This window comes from Zonotrichia leucophrys, chromosome 6 (genome assembly GCF_028769735.1).
Source record: "Zonotrichia leucophrys gambelii isolate GWCS_2022_RI chromosome 6, RI_Zleu_2.0, whole genome shotgun sequence".
Lineage (NCBI taxonomy): Eukaryota > Metazoa > Chordata > Aves > Passeriformes > Passerellidae > Zonotrichia > Zonotrichia leucophrys.
The window spans coordinates 23810446-23831959 of NC_088176.1; the positions used below are offsets into that span (position 1 = coordinate 23810446).

The 21514-nt window shown below is 43.9% G+C and overlaps 1 protein-coding gene across 1 annotated transcript; it reads left to right on the forward strand.

Annotated features, from left to right (window-relative positions):
- Positions 1-8904: 8904 nt before the first annotated feature.
- Positions 8905-17416, forward strand: PPIF (peptidylprolyl isomerase F). The gene is made up of 6 exons (XM_064717089.1): positions 8905-9223; positions 11288-11318; positions 12173-12261; positions 14417-14513; positions 15238-15313; positions 15728-17416. Exons 1-6 carry the CDS (start codon positions 9035-9037, stop codon positions 15861-15863), a joined length of 618 nt encoding a protein of 205 aa, XP_064573159.1. The 5' UTR covers positions 8905-9034; the 3' UTR covers positions 15864-17416.
- Positions 17417-21514: the final 4098 nt, after the last annotated feature.

Genomic DNA, 21514 nt, shown 5'->3' on the forward strand with positions numbered 1-21514 from the left:
CAAATTATTTGACTATTGCTAGACATTTATATACTCTGTTGTAACACTGAAGTATTCTCATTTGCTCATGTTAAATTTTTTTTCCTAAATAAATTTGCAAAATTAAGGTCTGACTAATTGGCAGCTGCTTTGTAAATTTTGAGTTTCATTTTGAAACCATGAACTTCCCCTTTGCTCTCCCTGGTTTGAGTTAATGTGGAAGTCAGTTGCATGAGGTGTACCTTTTATCAGAGCAGGACTTGGTGCAGGAAGGGAAAGGTGGGAACCACCCTGGAGACCGAAGATAAAAGAAAAGATTATGAATGCAAATAAGGTACCACACAGAAAAAAGTCCCTGCCAAGCAAGGCATTGGTAACTTGTTCTTCAGTATGCAGGGCACTGCCTCTCTCTCAGACAAGTAATAATTACTTTGAAATTACATCTTTATGTGATATGAATAAGAGGAAAAGATGTCTTCTCTCTGGAATTGGCACATGTGGAGATATTGAACAACTAGCACCTTTGTTTTAACTTCTTCCAAATTTGATAGTTTTCTTTCAATTGGAACCTGTTACTAAAGTGAAATTAGACAATTTTTTTTCTTAATGCATCTCCATCCTAAAGTTGAAGCATTTGGCTTCTAAATGCAACCTTTGAGTTACAAATCTGCTCAATTTACTTACCTGTCCAGCTGTAAGCAGCCTGAATGGTGACACAAGGAGTACTCACAGGATAGCAGAAACACACACAGGTCCTGTCCTGGTGGAGTTCTGCACTGAATGGAGCCACAGCCATCACTCACTGCATCTGAGAACTTGGGTTAACAATCTACTGAGTATCTCTGGATTAGCAGATGGCATTTCTGAAGGCGTTTAGGCAGAACCCACCTTTGAAATACATTCAAATGCCTGGGAACAAACAACTATTTCACAATAGGAGTATCTATCTATGCAAGCACTTATAGCAATTATTCCCCACCTCCACAAGGGCACTAGTCTTTGTTGATTGGGATACACACAAGTATGTGTATATGTGTGTATATATATGTATGTATGTATGTGTAAATCTAGACTAGAGATTTATTTTCTCAAAATTGGGAAAAATAATTTGTTTCTGACTCTGAATTTCTGCCTTCCTGGGTGGCACTACCCATTCCAGTAGAGTTTTTTAGGATAACATAATAGAATGGAGTTACTGTGTACACTGCAATGAATCAAAAAGTATTTATCCATTTCAGCCCATAATTAATAACTGTTTTGGTTTTGGTATTCTGTTTTCCTGGAAGCTCCCCAGAAGTGTCAACAAGACATTGTGCAAACTGACTTTGGTACTGTACAGCTGGAGGAAAGCTCGTGATGTCCCTAAGCACTGTACATTTTTCAAGCTTACTTTGAAGTCTGCAGAGGCTGCAACAATCCTGAAAGTGGAATTTCTCCCAGCTGTCACCTGAGGACCCCAGGCTAGGTAAGATGTGTGTATACAGTTGATGCTGGTGTCTCCTGTCCCATGTCCTGGTGGTGTGTTCTGTGTGTCGTGCGCTCTGCTTCCAGAGAGCCACCTACACAAGTATCTGTCTGTGACTTCTGTGTTAATCCACATGCTGATCTATTGTTGAACAACTTCAGAACAAGCTTATTTCCCTGCATTTCTTCTCTCCTCTTCCTCATCAGTATGGATCTCTGATTCATGTTATTTTGTTATGCATATTGTATTCTGTTGCCATGCACTTGATCTTGCTTTTTACAGGAGTAACACATTGGAAACAATTAGGAACATGGAAGGGGGACAGACCCCTTGTCTCTTTTCTGCTTGGACATTGGGGATGGGAGTCCTGTGCACAGAGCTGTTTGTTTTCATTTAAAGTAACCTAGTCAGCATATAAAACAGCTGTACAACTCTCACCTGATATTCTATACATAATTCTTTAATTTGTTATCCTCTGTTTCCCTTTAAAATTAAAGCATGTGGTTTTTACATTTGTGTACCTAATCTTATATTTGTATGTGTAATTATCCAGAATTGACTTCTATCTGCTTAAATTTCATATCTGTACAAATCTTCCTGCATTATGAACTTCCAGTCATGAACCTTTTTTTTTTACATTTTTAATTATTACCAATGTGTCATCTTATTACAGTTTTCCATTTTGTGTCACCAAAATGCTATTGACTGTTATGTAGGATGTTGCTCCTAATGTCTGTCATTGCATCAATGCACTACTCATATTTGTTATGTGTAAAAAGAACACGAGATTTTTCTTGTCTCACGCAGACCACTGAAAGTTTCTGCTGAGATATCTTGTTTCCATCAGTCTGCAGAATTTTCCAGGGGAATACAAAAGTGGCCCCCAAGGAACCTGATGAATCATTCAATTTTCTTTGTAAAGCAAGCAGCCAGCAATTGGGTCACAGCTCGTGCAGGCATTAGCACACGGTGTGGCACAGCTGGGCTGCCAGGCTGGTTTGCTACATAGTTCATCTGCATTGCCAGGTACTCCTTGCCTAGACCATAACTGCTTTCCTACTATGTAAGTACAGCCTTCTGTTAAAACCCTTCCCTTTTGTGGACTAGATGGGATAAGGCTCTTTCCCCTGTCTGTTGAATATGTCTGCTTGGTTTGTCCAGTATCTTTCCAAATACTGAACTCATATTCTTTTTGATAGATCCAGTCACACACAGCAAAGTTAATGCTAGTATTTGCCACTCCTAAATACACTGGCTTCTCTGCACCTTTTTGGGACTATTAGACATCCTAAGAGTTAGATTTAGGATTATCAGTTATGGTTTTCCCCTAGGTCAGAGTTATTTTTAATTGAATTTTAGTTTAGACTTTCTAGTTTGTCCATAGCTGTTTCATGATGCTGGTTGTTTTAGATTTTGCTAAAAATATTCTGGCACATTTAATTTATCACCTTGGTCTCATATGAAGACATTGATTATTGTGAACACAGAGACAGGTTGCTAATTTTAAGAAATTTCAACTAGTTAAACACTAGAAAAAGAGAAATATATTTTTTTTTTTTGGTTCACAAAAACAATTTAAATTTCCTATATTTATTTAACAAATGCTGGAGTTGAAGTCTGAGTATGTTTTTAATGCATATTTAAATTTATTCAATTTTTTTTATATTTCAGAATTATAATCAGTGCTCCCTTTCTTACTTCTGTGTTTCTCAGAATGTATGCTTTCAAGAGATGGAAAATCAGTGAATTTTACCCATTAACACATCTGGTGAGCTTCCTAGTTAGTGACTGGCTGTAACAGCCAGTTCATAAAGTCATTGAGAATACATTCCTTCACAATAACTCCCAGCAGTTTTCCAAGTTCTTCTGGGAAGAAGCATGGCTTCCATAAGGCCACTATCAAACTGATGGCAAAACGTGCAGAAGTGCCACTGAGTCAGAGAAGAGAATTTCTTACCCTTAGCTTCAGAATAATTCAACAAACACTTCATTATCCAGAGGTGATGTTCTTGAACTGTAAATGTGACACATGCTAATTTGCATATGACAACTTGAGAGCTCAGCTGGTGGCACATTGTGTATTCAGGTGATGGCCACATGCAGTTATGTCATACAAGGACGTCATCAGGTTCCATGCTAACTCAGGTAGTGCTGCTGGTACATGCTGAAAGGAAGCAAAGCTTTCAGTAGGGAAATGGCAAAAAAGCAGAGAGGAATCTCAGATCCTCTGTAGTGAGGTTGCTCCAGCAGAGTGGTTTGTTACAGAATAACCGGTGGAATTTTAGAAATAGTTTAGAGCAGACAGGATAATTTATCTTGTACAAGGTACAGAGACAGCTGTTACCTCAAAGATATGCTATACAAAATGCATATTATATCTGTATTATGTATATAAATATAGGTATAGATCTGTATTGTATATATATGTATATATTAGATATATATTTATAGATTTGGACACAAGACAAATGCAAAGAAAACTCAAGTCTTTACCAGGCAGCTGATTAAAGCTCCAGTGCTATCTTACTCATACAGCATGAAGTATCATGACTAACCAATTCTTAAAGTATTTCTGATACTATTCCCTAATTACTTGTTCCTCAAAGCAGAGGTGGTAAATTAACTGATCCCTGTAAATTTCAAGTTGTGTTTGCAATAGAAATTTTTGTGGTTTTAGAGGTAGAAGGGCTCCTGTAACTCTTAATACTGCTTTGTAAGTATGCAGTGTCTCTGCCACCCACAGGCAGAACCACCTATTGATGTCCTGAAGATTTGTGAGGCCACTGGGTATAGTAACTGCATTTTCCCTAGAAACTAAAACCAGGCAAATTAAATGTCCTAAGTGCTTTGCCAGGCTGATGTGATCTATCTGTTGGCAGCTGTTGCAGTGTATGGACAGTGTTCTGGGCACTGCACAGAGGCACTGTGACACACCAGCAGCGGGCTGTCATGCATTATGCAGGGAGATTGAGTAATGAATTCTGGGCAAGCAATGCCACTCAGAAGTTCTGAAATGAAAATGCTAATCACAGCTGTAAAGAGCATGAGTGGATTGAGGTTTTTCTTGTATGACTATTTGTAGGTAATTAGAATGAAGTCATGTGGGGAAACTGCTCCTTTAAGTACAACGTGTGCTGGAGAGAATGTTCACGTCGTGAGCTGAGGTACTACAAGTTCCTAAGAGGAAACCTGGATCGGGGGAAATATTTATTAGCATTTTTTCTTTTTATCCTTAAGTGTACCTATGTGGCCACTCTATGCCCTTTGAGCTCTTGTATAGTTTAATTTCACACTGCAATCACTGAGTGTAATGGAGGTGTTTCACCATCTCCCCCACTCCAGTCCCCATTCATAAATAAATGCATATCACAGACAGAGATCACAGAGTTGCTTTCCAGCTCTTCACTCATCTTCTAGCTTAGCCAAAACCTTGAAGAAAAAATTAGGCCGAGTCTTTTGAAGTGCAACACATCCAGGCTCTGCAGGTGGAGAGTGCCAATGCCCACTGCAAATTCCTGCTCTCCTCACTTAAAATCAAGCTGAGTACCTGTATGACCTGTCCTTATTCTAACAGCCCTGATTAGCAGAGTCCTTGAGATAACCATGTCCCATATGTGCATTCATTCTTGTCAGTGTCAGAACCAGTATCATAGGAACTCCCTGTGTCACAGTATCAAGTGATGTTCCTGTGCAATGCACTTAATGCTGGATTGCTGCAGCCTCTATTTGAGATTTTATTGGCATGGTCCAAGTACACAGCCCCATGAAGAGCATATCAAAATGGGCCACAGACCATGCTGAGTTCCATGTAGTTGGATTCTTGCAGTAGGTAGATTGCAAAATCCTATCTTATCACATCTGCCACCAGCATCAATCCATGATTAACAATTAACCCACATTCCTGTGCCACAAATGAGCAGGCATGCTGCTGGACAGTTAGAATCAGGAATGCATATCACCTTTTTATCTGTGCACTGTCTGCTGGGGTAACACCATTTCAAGACCTTTAAAATCAAAATTCCTAAATTTTAGGTCAGCTTTCAAGCATTTAGTCCTTCTGTTTCTTTGGAAGAGCCACTTGACCACTCTTACTGTTTCCCGGCTGTCTTGGCACAGTGGTGGTAATATTTAACCAGTTACTGAACAGCATTTATGAAGACTTTCAAGTTGTAAGTAACATATCAGCATGAAATTCTGTTATTGTATCATTCAAGGTTCTTTTTCCTGTGCAGAAATTTCTCTGCTACAACATAAGAAGGGTCCTTTGGTAAGTGGTTTTTAAAATTTAGAAACTAATTTCAAAAGGGCCCTCCTTCTTTATCCATATCTAAGTTCTCTGTAGTTTTGGGGGAAGGGAGAGAGGCTGATGAAACCTGTAAGGGCGGGTACCCATATCCACGAGAGCTCTGCTGAAGCAGCTCTGTTGCCTATCTAGTTAATGTGGGGTGCACTCATTTTCCAGCTAAATGCACTTATCTCCCTGCCACGTGTTGCAGAGTTTCAGTGATGAACAAGTCTACAAATGGATGTGCTCAAAGCTCCCCTAAAACCGTATCAGTTTGCTGAGCTAGCTCTAACCCTCATTTGGCAGTGATATAGTGGCCTTTGACAGTTTTTGGAGACCTTTTTCTCTGTCCTTCTTGGAAAGTGACCTCTGTAATTCACAAGTTCTTAGTCAAACTGTCTGAATGAGCTGTAATTCATCTGACTCTGCAGGAGTAGACCATAACCAGTGATTTAGTAGCTCTATTGCATAAACCTAGAGATAATAATTCAGTCCATATTTTCAAATACAAGAATCACTGCTGTTTTGTCTTCTCACCAAGGCCTGCAAATGAGCAAAACTCTATTGTTTGCTCTACCAAAGATGTCTGTGAACTCTTCTGAGCAAAATAGGTCAAAGCTGTCTCACTGTGTTTCCTAAATGTAAAACAATATGGTATTTTCTTTTGTTCATCTTTTGTCTTGTTAAATAATAAATCCCTCAGGGCCAGAGCTGTCCGTTGTTCTAGGTATAAACAGAACAATTTTGATTTGGGCTTCTAGTGGCTACTTCAATTAAAACATTATTAAAAAGGAGTGTGAGGTTTTTTACTAAAAAATTGGTTGATGATTACATTAACAGAAGTCAAAATTTACCAAAAATGGACTTGACGCTGAAAAGATATGACAAGCTAGGTAGAAGTGCTGATTTAGCTCCTATTAAAAAAACAAACAAACAAACCAACCAAACCAAAAACCTTAAGGTTATTGGTAAAGAAACAGAAAATACCAGCATGGCAATGTATGCACAAAGTAAGTAATTGTTCATCCTTATCTTGAATACTGTGCAAAGCTCCTCTTATCCCAAAAATCTGTAAAAGTGGAACAGCTCAGAGAAGGATAATAAAGATGATCCAAAGACATGGAAGAGCTTTGTTATAAATAACAATTGAGTTAGCTGTGACTCTTCAGTCTTGAAATGAGAGAAGAGCTGTAGGTCTGTATGACAAATATAGATAACAAACAATTTGTCTCCTCCAGCACAAGAAGTAAGGCACATTGATGAAGGCAATTGGAGCAATATTCAAACAGATCCCTGATGCTCTGGGCAGCAGGCCTGTGGAAGGGCAGCTTCCAGTTCATCACCAAGGAAGCTGCTGATTTAAAACCAGTCCAATGAGTGGATAAGTACATGGGAGGAGTAACAGAATTAAAAAAAGATGGCCACATAGCAAAGCCAGCTCAGGAAGTTCTCTGGAGTGAAAGCAGTATCAGGTTGAAAGTATACTGGCCTATAATACACCCCTCTCCCCGATATTCACTTCTCCTTAGGCATTTCTGTGACCCCTCAGGACAAAATGGACCTTTTTACATAGGATTATATGGTTCTGTAGTTACAGAGTGTGGTATGTGCTATAGTCATCCCTACAGCATCAGCAGTTAAGGGCCTCTCTGGAGCATGTGCCTGAAAAATGGTGTTAGTCCAGGATTTCTCAGCTGTTTGTAATTGCACATTATAGTTCTGCCCTGATCTTTGTGGTCATGGCAGTGCCTTGATTGACAGCTTTCTGTTCATTCAGTGAATGCTACCAATGAAGGCTCTTTTAGCTGCTTGACACAAAGAACTTAGGTGGGATTGAAAGTTTACTTTCACATATCCCTCACATACAAGCTCTCTTTGTTTCTGTTATCATTCTGTTATACTGTGTTACATTGCTGCATTACTGTAAGCTTCATTAAAATAACTCTAATTTATAATGCAAGAAATGTTGTCATCTTATTGCAGGGGTTCCATACTGTTGTCTCCTTATCACAAAAGTTCTATACCTTCTTGGGGTTTTCCTGTGGGCATCTCCTCAGAGCACTGACTCTTTCTTCTTCACAAAGCAGCCACTGACTCCAGCTCCCCTCTCACCCAGCCACCCCACTCTTTTATAGCATCTTCTTCTCATTGCTTACAGCTGTGGCCTGTTAAAGTCAGGCCTGCTCCTGATCTTTGCTAATTGGCCCAGCTGCAACTCCTTAGGGGTGAGATTACTGTCCACACTATTTTCTTATTTTCTATCCCCCTACAAAGAAATTTGAAAACTATTAGAATAATGTTTGATTTTCTTTTTTTTTTTTAGACATCTTATGGCATTAAGAATTTGAAGAACTTTTGGAAGTACTTATACCTGAAATCAGGATGGAAACTGGAGAATTCAAAGTAATATCTAAAAAGTAATACCAATATGTACTGAGTACTTTCATCTAAGTAGCTAAACTAAGAAAAGGTAAAATTATATGTGGTGTTATTTTCATATGAAACACAAACTATATTTCACCGGGACTGCTATTACTGTATTCCCTGGGGCAGGTTTGCGGCCCGAGCGCAGGCGGGCTCCGCTCCGGAGCGATGTTGAGGGCACGGCCGGGGCTGCGCTGGGGGTGACTCAGGGACACCCGCGTTTCGAGACGCGTCAGTGCCGAAACTCTGGGGTGCTGCCCGTGACTCCCGTGTCCCCGCCGATCCCAATTATCCCGCACCTGTGACAGCTGCGCCGCCTTCCCCGCCAAGGTGCTCTCCGGAGTCATTGTGTGGAATGATGAAATTTTAGAAATTTCCCCGTCTCTGTTGGGGTAAGGGAGCTGTGAGGAAATGTGCAAAAAACCCTAAAAAACCCCACACGCAAACGGACAAACGAGATCCCCACAAACATCCCCAAACAAACGCGGGGCAATGGTGGGCGGGGAGGGGGCAGCACTGAGGGCAGCCGGGGCGAGCACGAGGGGTCCCCGGCGCTGGCCACCGGCTCCCCGCCTTCAGCCCGCTCCTCCCCGGCCGGCCCGTGGAGCCCTTCTACCGCACCTCCAGCTTCATCTTGTGTTTCCAGCCCGCTGGGCACTGCCCGGGCCCCGCGTTCAGCCCGCTGGGCTGCCCCAGGGCGTCTCAGCCCGCGCCGCCCCAGCCGCCATCTCGCCCTGCGCTGCTGCTGCCGCCGCCACCAGCGGGCGCTGCGGCGCCGCGGCGGAGCCCATAAAGGCCGCGGGGCAGCGGCGGCGTGTCCTTGTGTCTGTCCGTCTGTCTGTGACTCGCAGCGACCGCTCTGCGCTCTGTCTGCCCGCGGGATGCTGGCGCTGAGCGCCGCCCGCCGCCTGCTTCGCCCGCCCGGGGACCTGCTGCCGCCGCCGGGGCTCGCCTGCATATGGGCGGCCGGTACCCGCGGCTGCAGCGGGGCCGGCGCCGGCTCGCCGAACCCGGTGGTGTACTTGGACGTGGGCGCCGACAACCAGCCGCTGGGACGCGTCGTGCTGGAGGTAGGGGCGCGGGGGCTGTGGGAAGCCGGCCCGGCGCGGGGCCCAGGGGACGGTGCTGCGGAGCCGAGGGCGGCCTGGCCCCGGGCATGGCGGCTGGGCAGCGGGCAAGGTCAGGGCGGGCGGGCTGCGCCGGCTCCAGGGCCCGCGACGGGGGCACACACAACCCCGGTGCGGACGGGAGAGCGGCCCGGGGATGGCGGGGCTCGCCCGCCTGCCGGAGCCGCTGCCTGGCTGCCCTGGGGCTCCTGTCCCGGGGTGAGAGGGCGGTGGTACGGTTCCTCCAGGAGGGGCGGGCTGGGCTCGGACCGGGGCTCTCGCTGAGCCGCGGCGCGCCTGTGCCTGTGGCGGTCCCTAAGGCCATCCCACGGGACGGCCGGGGCGGAGGGCACGGCCCTGGTGTGGCTGGGAGCCTCGAAGGAAGTTGCATTGTGTGTAAGCAGAAATACTGAACAAGACTGAACTCGCTGCTCTCGTGTACCGCTGGCTTGAGAGGGGCGGGCAGTGTCCCAGCGGCACCGGGGTCCCTGGCCTTCCCGCCGGCGGCCGCTGCTCCTGGGGCAGCCAGCCCGGGAAGCCCTTCAGCCGCGCCCCCGGGTTCATCCTGAGTTTTGCTGGGTGCTCGCTGTGTGGTTCCTGCCATCCTGAGGGTGTCAGTTCCCTGAAGCTGCCTCCTCCTCGAGCCTCCGGCTCCACGTGCAGCGAAGGGCACCGCGCTGCGGACAGCGAGCTCAAGAGCCGGGTACCAGCTGGCTCCGTCCTGAAAAATCCCGGTTCCGAAACGTTTGGCCATGTAAAGAAGGCCTGAAGAGGAAAACTTCTGTAATATCTGTTCTTAAAGGAAAAAAAACGCCGTGGGCTCCGTGTACAACCTTATGTACATACGACCCTCGGGCCGGGATGTGCCTCAGATAGATGCGGTGTGTATGGGAAGGAGCGAGGGCTGTGCTCCAGAGCCACGGCTTGGAGAGCGAACGAAGCTCTTAGGAATGCTGCCTGCTGAGGGAAGTCAGTGTGGCCTTCTGCCTCCAGCACCCACCTTGGGTCTGTATTTGTAGAATTTTTTTAAAATATAATTCATCAGAGCTCTCTCTAAAAGAGGTTCCTTTGAGACGAGAGCCCAGTATATTTTTATTTATCGATAGTGTTAGCATATTAATAAATTGGACTGTTGCAGCTGTTGTGCTCTCAGGAGGTAGCATTTCAGGGAGTCATAGGTAAAAATATTACTCTTCAAGTTCCTTATTCATTAATCAAAAATCTGGGTGGTATTATTAAAAAAATAGCATTAATGTTCCTGTATTTCTTGTGGTAGCATTTAATTTCTATGCTAAAGTTTTTCAGTGTGCCCAGTTTAGAGAAAGTCTGAATGCACTGCAGCATCACCTTGAATCTTTGGCTGAGCTGTGGTGGTCTTCTGCTTCAAATTATAGCCATCTGAGAAGAGTGGCCTAGGGAAGGAATATTAAATTCTTACCGCAGCCATGCTGTTTCTAGGTCACAGTCAGGATGTCCAGCTAGGTAAAACTGGTCTGGCTGGTATGGCCAGTTTTATGTCCCTTTTTAAGATTAGTAAAAATATGTACAGTAATCAAAATCAGAAGTTTTCGTTGGTTGCAAATGTATGTGTAACATCATAAGTTGTTTTTGATGTACAGTTTCTGCTGCTCTGTTTCCTTTACTGTCATTTTCAACAGCTGCTTCTGTGCAGGGGATGGGGGAGCACTTTGATCTCTCTACTTGTATCCAAACTCTGATCCTTGGGGTCTATTGTAAAGATTCTTCTTAGGTACTGCTCAATTATGTATTGATCAGTGAAATTATTAGACCCTGCTCAAGTGGCTCTTCAATAGCTGACTAAAGGTTTCATTGAGGGGATATTTTTCATTGCTGGCCAAATGCTTGGAAAGTTTTGAGGTATTCATGGAATTTTGGATGGCTTGTGATTTCAGATAACTCAACACTTTGGGAGGAGAGTTCAGTTGTAGCAGTCTCCCATGTAAATGTTTTTTATGTACATTTGAAAAGGCTGACTTATGAATTTGTCTGTTTATTTTTCTTTAACAGCTGAAAGCTGACGTGGTCCCAAAGACAGCAGGTGAGGCAGCATCTTCAGATTTTCATACTTAAATACTTAAGTTATAGATTGTGATTTTCAGGAATGAGAAGGTCCTTTTACCCTTTACAACTATTTTTCCATGTTCCATCCCCAGTTGTTATATGGAGAAATATGACAGGAAGTGTTAGTGAGGAGATGGAATTTGTTGTTTTTCCAGGTAGTTTCATTTTGCAATTTGCACCAAGACAGTACAGTTCATATACTGGGTTAATGGTGCTGAGTAAATATGTTTAAACCACAGTAGCTGACATGAAAATCAAACCCCAGAGCAAATGGGGAAGGGCAAATCAAAGGGGTAGTCTTTCTTAGAGTTTCCAAAGAGTATATGGGGTTTTATTTTTCTGGTCACTAGCTGATTAGTGAATTAATTTTAGAAAGTTCTTGTGCTTTAACATTTGTTTCCTTCCTCATCTGATTATTTAGTGGTTCTGAAAAAAACTTTTACTTTTTAGTACCTAGTAGACAAATATCCTTAAAAAAAGACATAATCCTCACAACTGCTATAAAAAGCAAAGGCATAAACGTCAGAAAATGAAACCTGTGACTACAGGCAAAGGTGGGGGGAGTTGGGGAATTGGAGTCACAGCAAAATAAAAGGGAGATGAGATGGAAAAGACTTATGTTGGTACCCTGTCCTGAGGCTAAATAAGGTGTTTTTTTTCTTGGCTTTATCCCAGGGTTTTTTGAAGTATGGAAGTAACTGATAGATTGATAACACTTTAAAGATGCAATCAAGTTTTTGAAGTGTATAATCTTGGACCATGGTTAATCCAGTTGTGTTTGTATTGCCACATATGATGCTGAATATAATACTTTATGCTTTGTTTCCACAGAAAACTTCAGAGCTCTTTGTACTGGTGAGAAGGGATTTGGGTATAAAGGATCCACTTTTCACAGAGTGATTCCTTCATTTATGTGCCAGGTAATGTTTGGGGTTTTAAACATTTTTTTATTAAATTTAATTTTATATTGTTTAGATATTTCTAGAAAAAGACTAGTAGTAACATTTGAAATGGCTCTGCTCTAACCTTTGCTAACAAACAACAAAGAACTGACAGTATGACTTGCATTTCTGATAATTTTGCAATGGCTGTTGCTTAGCTCATCTTTTGTACAGATAAATGTAAGTTATGTGTAGATGGTCAGAAGAAGCCTGTCTGAAGGCTTTCTGCTGTAGTAGAGCAGTGTACCTTAGTGTGGGGCAGAGCTGACAACATGGCATTGCTTGGGAGAAGCACTTGTGGGTAGAATGACAATCACCTTACTGTTCTCTGTGAGCTGACAAACAGCGTGTCCATTCCTTATTCCCAGCAGAATAATCTGTTCACAATAGACAATTTAGTATTTTTAGTGTTTTAGTATTTTTTTAATGTCTCTGTAATAGGGAGGGGACAAGGAAACCAAAAGGGTTGCTTGGGATTGATTTTTGGGGTGATGCATCTGAGATGGATTTTGTTTTGGTTTAAAGAACAGATCTTTTGAAATTCTGGACAACAGCCCATGCATCTTTTTTCTTAAGCAGCAGCAACTAAAATAACAACCAGGCTTTTTGAAAGCTTCTTTTTGTACTGTGCTTGGCAGATGAGCAGGATGGAGCTGCTGTAGTGCATGGAATTTCTGGTGGTCCTCTTTTACCTTAAAAAAGGGCACATTTCAACAACATTGCATTGTTGAATGGCTTTGTAAAAAATCTGAGAAAATTTTAAGAGAATTTGAATGTTATAAGTAAGCATGCTTTATTTATTAACTGATGAATGTGATAGTCTCCCATCCTCAACTGTTTTTTTAAGCAAAAACCACATCTGTTGGAACAAGAGGCCCGAGTTGTATGACCTGTTTTTAAGATGAAAAAAAGGGACAGGTGTGCTGTAAAGGGCCTATTTTCCTTGCCTTTCATATGCAAACTAAGGTTCTGTGATACTGACAGAGGGATAGAGTTTAGAAGTCTTTCTGGGATCAGAAATACAGAAAAATGAAAAAAAAAATACAAACCCTACTTTGAATTTGTGAAGTTCCCTGTAAGTCTGTTCTGCTTGCCTGCCCTGCTTTGGCCCCCCAGCTGGACTGGAAATGAGGATGCTAGATGGTTGATTATGGTACGGTGAGATAATGAATTGATGTTTAGGAATTACTCAGAGGTCATTGCTGAAGTGGAAATACTGTCATGAGTTTCAGCAATTGTCAAGTGAGAGAAAACAGTAGTGACTTCTGCACTTGCTGAGATGGATTGTTGGTGTGATTCAGGCAGTTGGTATGGCCTAATTGAGGGCCATCATATCCGGGACTCTGCAATTCCATGGCCCCACACGGCATGCGGCTCATAGCTCTGGGGCTGTGTGGGACCAGTGTGACACCACCTGTAGGAGGTTACTCAGGGTGACAAGGGGAAGCTGAGGGTCACATGCAGTCCCTGTTGGGTATGAGTTCTCTCTGGCACAGGTGGTGTCACTCCTGCAGAGATGGCATGTGCCTGGGAGCAGTGGTTGGGAGCCACCTTCGCGAGTCACCGTGGCTGCGTTTTTTGTTTGAACCGGTTTTTTGTGCTTAACCTGGGACAGGTGGCACATCTCTTCTGGCCAGCAGCATGGAGTCAGCTAACATAACCTTAACAGCTCTGGTGTAACAAACAGCAAAACCTAGAAATAGTAAAGGGTAATAATGGAGATCCTGACCAGTGCTTATACCTGTTGGAAGAAAGGAGGGGGAAAAAGGAGTTGGGAGGTCTTGCCTGTGGTAATGAACTTGGCGATTTGGTTTTGAGGCCTTTGAGGTGTTTCTTAAAACTACTGCTGTTTGTTGCATCACTTCTGGACGAAAGGCTGATAACACAGAGAGATGGTTGTAGGAGTTATAGAGATAGAGAATATCAGCCATATCTGGAGGAGAAATCTACTTTTAGCCTGATTATACCTTCATCTGGTTCTAAATTGAGTGGCCATGCTCATCCTTAACCTGAAGAAAATTTGTTAATTTTGTCACTTTTAAATTAGAGCAAGTGTGTGTATTTGCAATAGCATCACTTTTGATATGAAATAGTCCATGTGTGTTAGTAGAGTTAATACCTTTTTGTGTTTCAGGGTGGTGACTTTACAAATCATAATGGAACTGGTGGAAAATCCATTTATGGCAGTAGATTTCCAGATGAAAATTTCATACTTAAGCATGTAGGACCTGGTAAATAAACATTTTCTTTTTACCTTCTGAAGACTATAACCAATAATAAAGCATTGTTTATGAAGATGTGGTTGTAAAAAAATAAGGGTTTTTAGATTTGTGGGTCACTTGGTAATTACAGAAGTATCAAATAAATTTAACAGTGTGTTGTCCCTGGCATATGCTTATTTGTGTGGACTGCTCTACAAAAATATGCCAGCCAATAAGGGGATTTAAAATTGTTCAGAGGTGAAATTACTGCTTTCATAAGTCATAGACTTCAATTTCTACTTGAAAATTACTGCAGAAGTAAAACAAAGCAATCTGGAATTTCTTATTTAGTAGGTAACGCAGGTATGGTCTTTTAAACTCAAATTAACACCAGAAAAAGCAAAGGACAGGCCATACAGAAGAATATCTGATTGCATTCTATAGTCTCTCTTATTTGCATTGTTACTTCCTTGTCCCAGGAGGCTGCAGCTGTTGAACCACAGGAGAGGTTAGCTGGTGTTAATTGCGTTCAGGGCGTGTACAGCTAATTACTTTACTAACACTGTTGCTCTGGAACCGGGGGGGGGGGGGGGGGGCTGGGCAGGAGGGAATAATCCAAGGCAGGAAGCTGGCATTAGAAATTATATGGAGATACTGTGAGACTATCACATTTAGTCTAAACGTGCAGAGGAAAAGTGTCTTTTGCACTGCATACTTGTTACACCAATCTAACGAGCTGCTGCTGCTGTTCCAGGTGTTCTTTCAATGGCCAATGCAGGACCCAACACAAATGGATCCCAGTTCTTCATTTGCACTGCAAAAACTGACTGGTAGGTTCCCAGCCCTGCAGATTAACCTCATTAGTTGATGCCTGAATCTGAAGGGTTTGGGGTTTTCTTAGGGGTTGTTTTTTTTTTTTTTTTGTTGCTTGTGGGTTGATATTTTTTTGTTTGTTTGATTGGTTGGTTCTTTGTTTTGTTGTTACTTCCGGATTACTTCATTCCAATGAAAAATAAATTGGTTTTGTTACTTGGGGGAGGAAGAGCTGTGACAGCATCAAGGCTGCTATCCCTCAGAATGTTTCTAAGGTCCAGAGCTAAAGTCCTGTTAGAAAGCTTCAGAATGTCACTTTTAGGGCAGTTGAGCTTTTGTCATAGACTTGGTCAGCAGGTGAGAGCTATGAAGATCTGCTAACACTGTCTTTATGTTTTAAGTAAAACTGCCTTTGTGTATTTGTTTTACAGGCTAGATGGAAAGCACGTTGTTTTTGGGCATGTAAAGGAAGGAATGGACGTAGTGAAAAAAATTGAGAGCTTTGGTTCCAAGAGTGGAAAACCCTCCAAAAAGATTGTCATTACTGACTGTGGCCAGCTGTCCTAACCTTTTGCCGTACTCTTCATGACAACTTGGATGCTGTGAAAAATGAGTCATAAAAACACCCAAACATTTCTTATCTCACAAGTAGCACCTATAGAACTGTGTTTTTTATTTAACTTGGTCCAACTTTTATACTTATATTGAATAATATTGATTAAAACCATAAAATAGTAACTGAAGCATGTTGTAAGTGCACCACCATGGTAGTCACACTGGTTTGGTAGAGTCCCCTTGTGTTTTGCAAGTGCTGAAGTCACCCAGGGTGTACCTGACTGCAGTGTTGATACTGTCCTTAGTATTTGGATGTTTCAGCTGTTACAATGGGTGGTGGAGTTGATAGCTGGGGTTCTGCAGTTGGGGGTTAGGTATAAATTGAGAAATGTGGTGTTTCCTTTGGTGCTAATAAATTCTTATTCTGTTGCTTGTCTCATCATTTTGAAGCAATACTACTGACCAGTGCTCTCAAGGCTGTCTGCAACAGCACTGGCATTTTCTTTGTGTCTCAGTTAAATTCTATCCAAGAGGTTTAATGAGCGACTGTGGGTTTCTTAAAAATTAATTCTGGTTTAGGGTTTCTTACAGTCTCAGACTACTTTTTAAAAATAAACTCTACCTTACCTGCTTCAGTGGAGCAATTTGACTTTTGGGTTAAGTAAATTGCTTTAGGTTGAGTTAGGCTACTACTGAAGCTCTGCCTGGCAATAGGACCTCAACTCAATCCAGCCAAAGATCTCAGGACTTTTATTATTAGGGAACTGTGAACTTAAAGTGTGCTTCTGCTCTGGGATCCGGTTCTGTGAGGAATACAGCTCGGTTCTCAATATATGGCCTATTTTTGTACTTTGAGAATATAATCAGTATAGTGAGCTTCTTGAGTGAGAAATAGGCTTGATTGCCTTTCTGTCATGTTGATCCTGTGAAGTCAGCCCAACTTTGGTATTACTTGCATTATGATTCTTATGTATCATCATCAGTCAAAATTGGTCACCACAGAATCACAAGGCCTAATCAGTGCAGCAAAATGGTTATTGTTGGGGTTTATGCACAAGAAGGAAAGAATTCAGCAGATCAGCTCAAGACATTTCATTTGTATAAAGCAGGATGTTTGTTCTATGTGGCAGCAACAAATGCTGGAATTTCACACCATTGCCTTTGGAATCACTAAGGCTGTAAAGTATCAATGTGGGAAAAAGCACATGATTGTTTTGTGCAATAATCTCATTAGAGAAAAACTGTGATGGCTTTCTTCAAATGTGAATTTATTTTCATTGCAGGATGATAATATGTGGGTTTAAAACTATTTTGTACTGGATGATTTTTGCACTCGGGGTTCCACTTGTGTATGCAAGGTAATATTTAGAATGTAATTTTGCAAAAAATGGAATTGAAAAAGCTTTTCATTCTTTCCACTGTAGCTGCTTAATCAATGTAGTATTTTTTAAATATTAAATTGTGTTGGTTTGGCTTATTTCACTTGGATACAAAACAATTTTTTGTGCATTCTCTTAATTTGTATATGAAAATTATTAAATACACTTCTGCCACCAAAAAAAAAAGTCTGCTTCTTTCTTGAAAGCAGGAATATGAGAAGCTGAAACCTCTTGGGCTTACCTGGGCTGTTCAATGCTGTTGACTTTGTGATGGGTATGTGTAGGGGGATCGAATATAAGAAAATAAAGGTAGTGTAGAAAGTAATCTCACCCCTAAGGGGTTGCAGCTGGGCCAATTAGCAAAGATCAGGAGCAGGCCTGACTTTAACAGGCCACAGGTGTAACCAATGAGGAGAAGAAGATGCTATAAAAGAGTGGGGTGACTGGGTGAGAGGGGAGCTGGAGTCAGTGGCTGTTTTGTGAAGAAGAAAGAGTCAGTGCTCTGAGGAGCTGCCCACAAGGAACACCAAGAAGGTATGGAACTTTTGTGATACAGAGATAACAGTATGGAACCCCTGTGATAAGATGACAACAGGTCTGATCTGCTGGTATTGAGAAGCCATGGTGTCATTCAGGTGCAGCCAGCAAGAGAGTGGGTGATGGTGCATTGCTTTGCCTCTCACTACTGGGCTAAAATATCTGTCCTACCTGGTCACAGCACTCGGTGTCCTGCTCCATCCCTGTGCAGCCTGGTCACAGCACTCGTGTTCTGCTCCATCCATGTGCAGCTGGTCACAGCACTCGGTGTCCTGCTCCATCCCTGTCTGTCACTGTCCTGCTGGGTTACAGCGCTTGCTGTCCTCCTCTCTGCCTGTCCTGCGGGTCTCCAGCGCTCGTGTCCCCTCCATCCCGTGTGTCCCTGTCCTGCGGGTCACAGCACTCGGTGTCCTGCTCCATCCCTGTCTGTCACTGTCCTGCCGGGTCACAGCACTCGGTGTCCTGCTCCATCCCTGTCTGTCACTGTCCTGCTGGGTTACAGCGCTCGGAGTCCCGCTCCATCCCTGTGTGTCCCTGTCCTGCCGGGTCACAGCGCTCGGAGTCCCGCTCCATCCCTGTGTGTCCCTGTCCTGCCGGGTCACAGCGCTCGGTGTCCCGCTCCATCCCTGTGTGTCCCTGTCCTGCCGGGTCACAGCGCTCGGGGTCCCGCTCCATCTCTGTGCCTGCCCGGCCCGGGGGCAGCGCTCGGTGTGCGGGCCCCGCTGCCCGCCAGGTGGCGCCCCGCGCCCGTGGCAGGCCCGGCCCGGCCCGTCCCGCCGTGAGGGGCCGTGTGCCTGCGGGGCCGTGTGCCTGCGGGGCCAGGGCCGGGTGGGTGCCCGCGGGCTCCCTGCGCCGCCCGGGTGCGCTGAGCGGCCCTCCCGCCCTCCTGAAGCCCCAACGCTGCCCTTGTGTGTCTTGCCCCCACTGTCCCTGAGCGGCTGCTTCAGCTCCTCGGGATGAGACAAAAAGTAAAGCAGTGCCTTTCCCAGCCGCGGCTGTACATCGCTGTGAGCTTACTGAAGTGTGATGGAAGATGTTGATGCTGAGTGCATCTTCCAGTACAGTTTTTTGGGGAACTAGTGTTTAGAAATGCTGTATAACTCTAATAGGTCACAGAGGACAGAGGTACTCACTATGGAGAAGTGACTCTGAGAAAAGCAGGGGGATGGCAGGTGTGCTACTGCCATTTTTCACCTGGATGTTTAGAATAAACATCTGTACACTGTCAGAGAGGTTGGCACATCCAGCCCCCCTGTGGAATGAGACTGGGGCACTCCAGGAAAACAGCCTGCAGAGAGCTTCACGTGGCTACCACTGATGTGCTTCCAGATGCAACACAAGTTAGAAAGCACACCCTTAGGTAAAGTGCAAGTAAATATACACAGAAAAAATTAGTTTATATTTCAAAGTTGTTTCAACAAACTCACAAATGTTTTTGTTTAGTCTCGTGTTTTAATTATTTGTTCCAGACTTTCTGCTTACATAAATTGCTTTCTTTGGTGCTAGACTGAGGCTATATCTCTTTGTTTATAAAGTGTAAATGCTTTGAAGTCAAGACATTTGAGGTACAAAGTGTTGTTCTCTTTTGTAATGCTGTATACTCTGCTGGTAGTAATATATCAACAATCAGAACCTCAAAGAAGTGAATTACTGAGGGTAAAAATCATTTTACATGACATTTCAAGGCCAATCTGCATGTCCTGCTGATAGCTGAGAAACTGTAGCTGAACAAGCACATTCTACCCAATTTAGAAGTAACCAGGCTAAAAAGCAGTTGACCTTCAAGTGAAAAAGTTTCACATCTTGATCTGCAGATTTCTTATTTGGGTTTGACTGTTAAAAACACTGTATGGACCAGCTGGTCACGGGTGGATTTTTGCCCTGGATCTTCACAGCCCAAAACATCAATTTGTTGCACTATTGAACTGAAAACTGAAGCTTGGCAACAATTGTCCTGAGCCTTGACATTACTCTTCCAGTACCAGCTCTGATTTTTCCAGTACAGCTCTGGCTATGCCTTTTCCTTGCTCTCCTGCCTCCATGTGGTCCCTACAGCTGTCATGGGGGACTGTGACCACCCCCAGCCTGCACCGTGCTGTGGGTGAGCTGCCAGACCCATGGGGGAGAAAAGAGCCCAGTTCTTCATTTCCATCCTCATGGGAGGGGACTGAGCACACTTTGCTTGTTGTACCAAAACTGGTTTCCCAGCAGTAGCCAGCTGGGTGAGAGCACGTGGATATCAGCAGTGATTTTTACCTCTCCCCAAATACTCCAGGAGAAGGAGCTCCAGCACAGGTCACTCATGGTGCCTGGCACGGTGGAGAGGAAGGCTTGGGGGAGCTGTAGCACACTAGAGCTGCTCCTGCAGAGGCAGGTGTTCCCTGTTTTGGGAGGTGAACAGGAGCAGAGAGGTGCTTTTTTTACTTTTGTCAGAGCTGAGGCCAAGGGTGTCAGGAACTGGTGAGGATGTGATTTAAGAGCTGTGGGGTGCAGGAGGACCTTCACTGTGAGCTCTAAATGGTGGAACAGGAAGGCAGGTAACTGTGAGGTAGGAGAGGGAACTGGTTCTGTTACAGTGGATCTGAATGCAGACAAGCTTGTTTGTCTGTAGATGCCATGTCTATGTGAGGAAGGTTTGAGGGACCTTGCTGCAGAGGGCTGTCAGTACCTGCTGCTTGCTCTGTTGGTGGTGAAGATGCAGCATAGCTGGAAATAAAACTGCTGGTGGTTTTGGCTTAAGTTCTGTGCAATCATATCAGAGGATAATGCTGACTCAAAGTGTTTGTTATTTATTAGCTGGTTAAGTGAACAAACCCCTAAAATTCAATCATTGTTGGGATTCATAGAGTTTGAGAAGAGTGGAGGATAACTTAGTCAGAGGCACACCTCATCATCTCTCAGGAATTCAGCAAAGTAGTCAGGCCCCAAAGGTCCTGGGAAAGAGCAGTATAAATGAGCAGGTGACTGAATTTCAGGCTCTAGAACTGCTGCTCCAGGCTACCTCTCCCCCCTGAGGGAGCACCTCAACATCTGGATTGGTAGCACTCCATGCACTTTGCTTGGTGCTAGCCTGCATTCACTATGCAGATATATGTTTTGGGGGACTAAAACTCAGGTTGTGTGTAAATGTCAGTTCCCTTCCGGCAGCCCTTGCTGTGAGAGCTTTGGTGTGTGTGTGTGTTTCAGCAGAGCACCTGCTTAACCACAGGGCTCTGGGAGGGCCTCTCCAGGTGTCCTCCCCCATCCTCACAAAGCACGGGCACTGCACCTGGGAGTGAGCAGCAGCAGGGTGAGGGGACAGGCACAGTGACCTCCCTGGGGGACTGCTCCTTGGGGCAGCTCTATGCAGAGGCAGGGCACTGCTGGGACCCATGCTGGCACATGCTGGAGAGAAACCCTCCTTCACCTGGTGGGAGGGAGCCATGGCTTCATAGCACCCTTCATTTCTTATTTATTAGAAAGCCACATTTCTTTTCACAACCACATCCTGGCCCTGCAGGTCTGAGGTGTTGTGCAAGTATTGTGTCACTTCATCCTTCCCTGACAGGTCACTATTTTTAATCACCCTTGAGAAACACTGGTGTGAATTTTCATTCCTTTTTGACCAGCCAGGACAAGAAAACTACTTAACTAGGGAAAATAGCTGACTGTGTCTTTAAGATGGGATCAAGGGGAACTTAAAAATGTGCAGATACAGAGGTTTTGGGGGAGTGTGGGGGGGGAAATTTTGTCACCGTTCTCATTTTC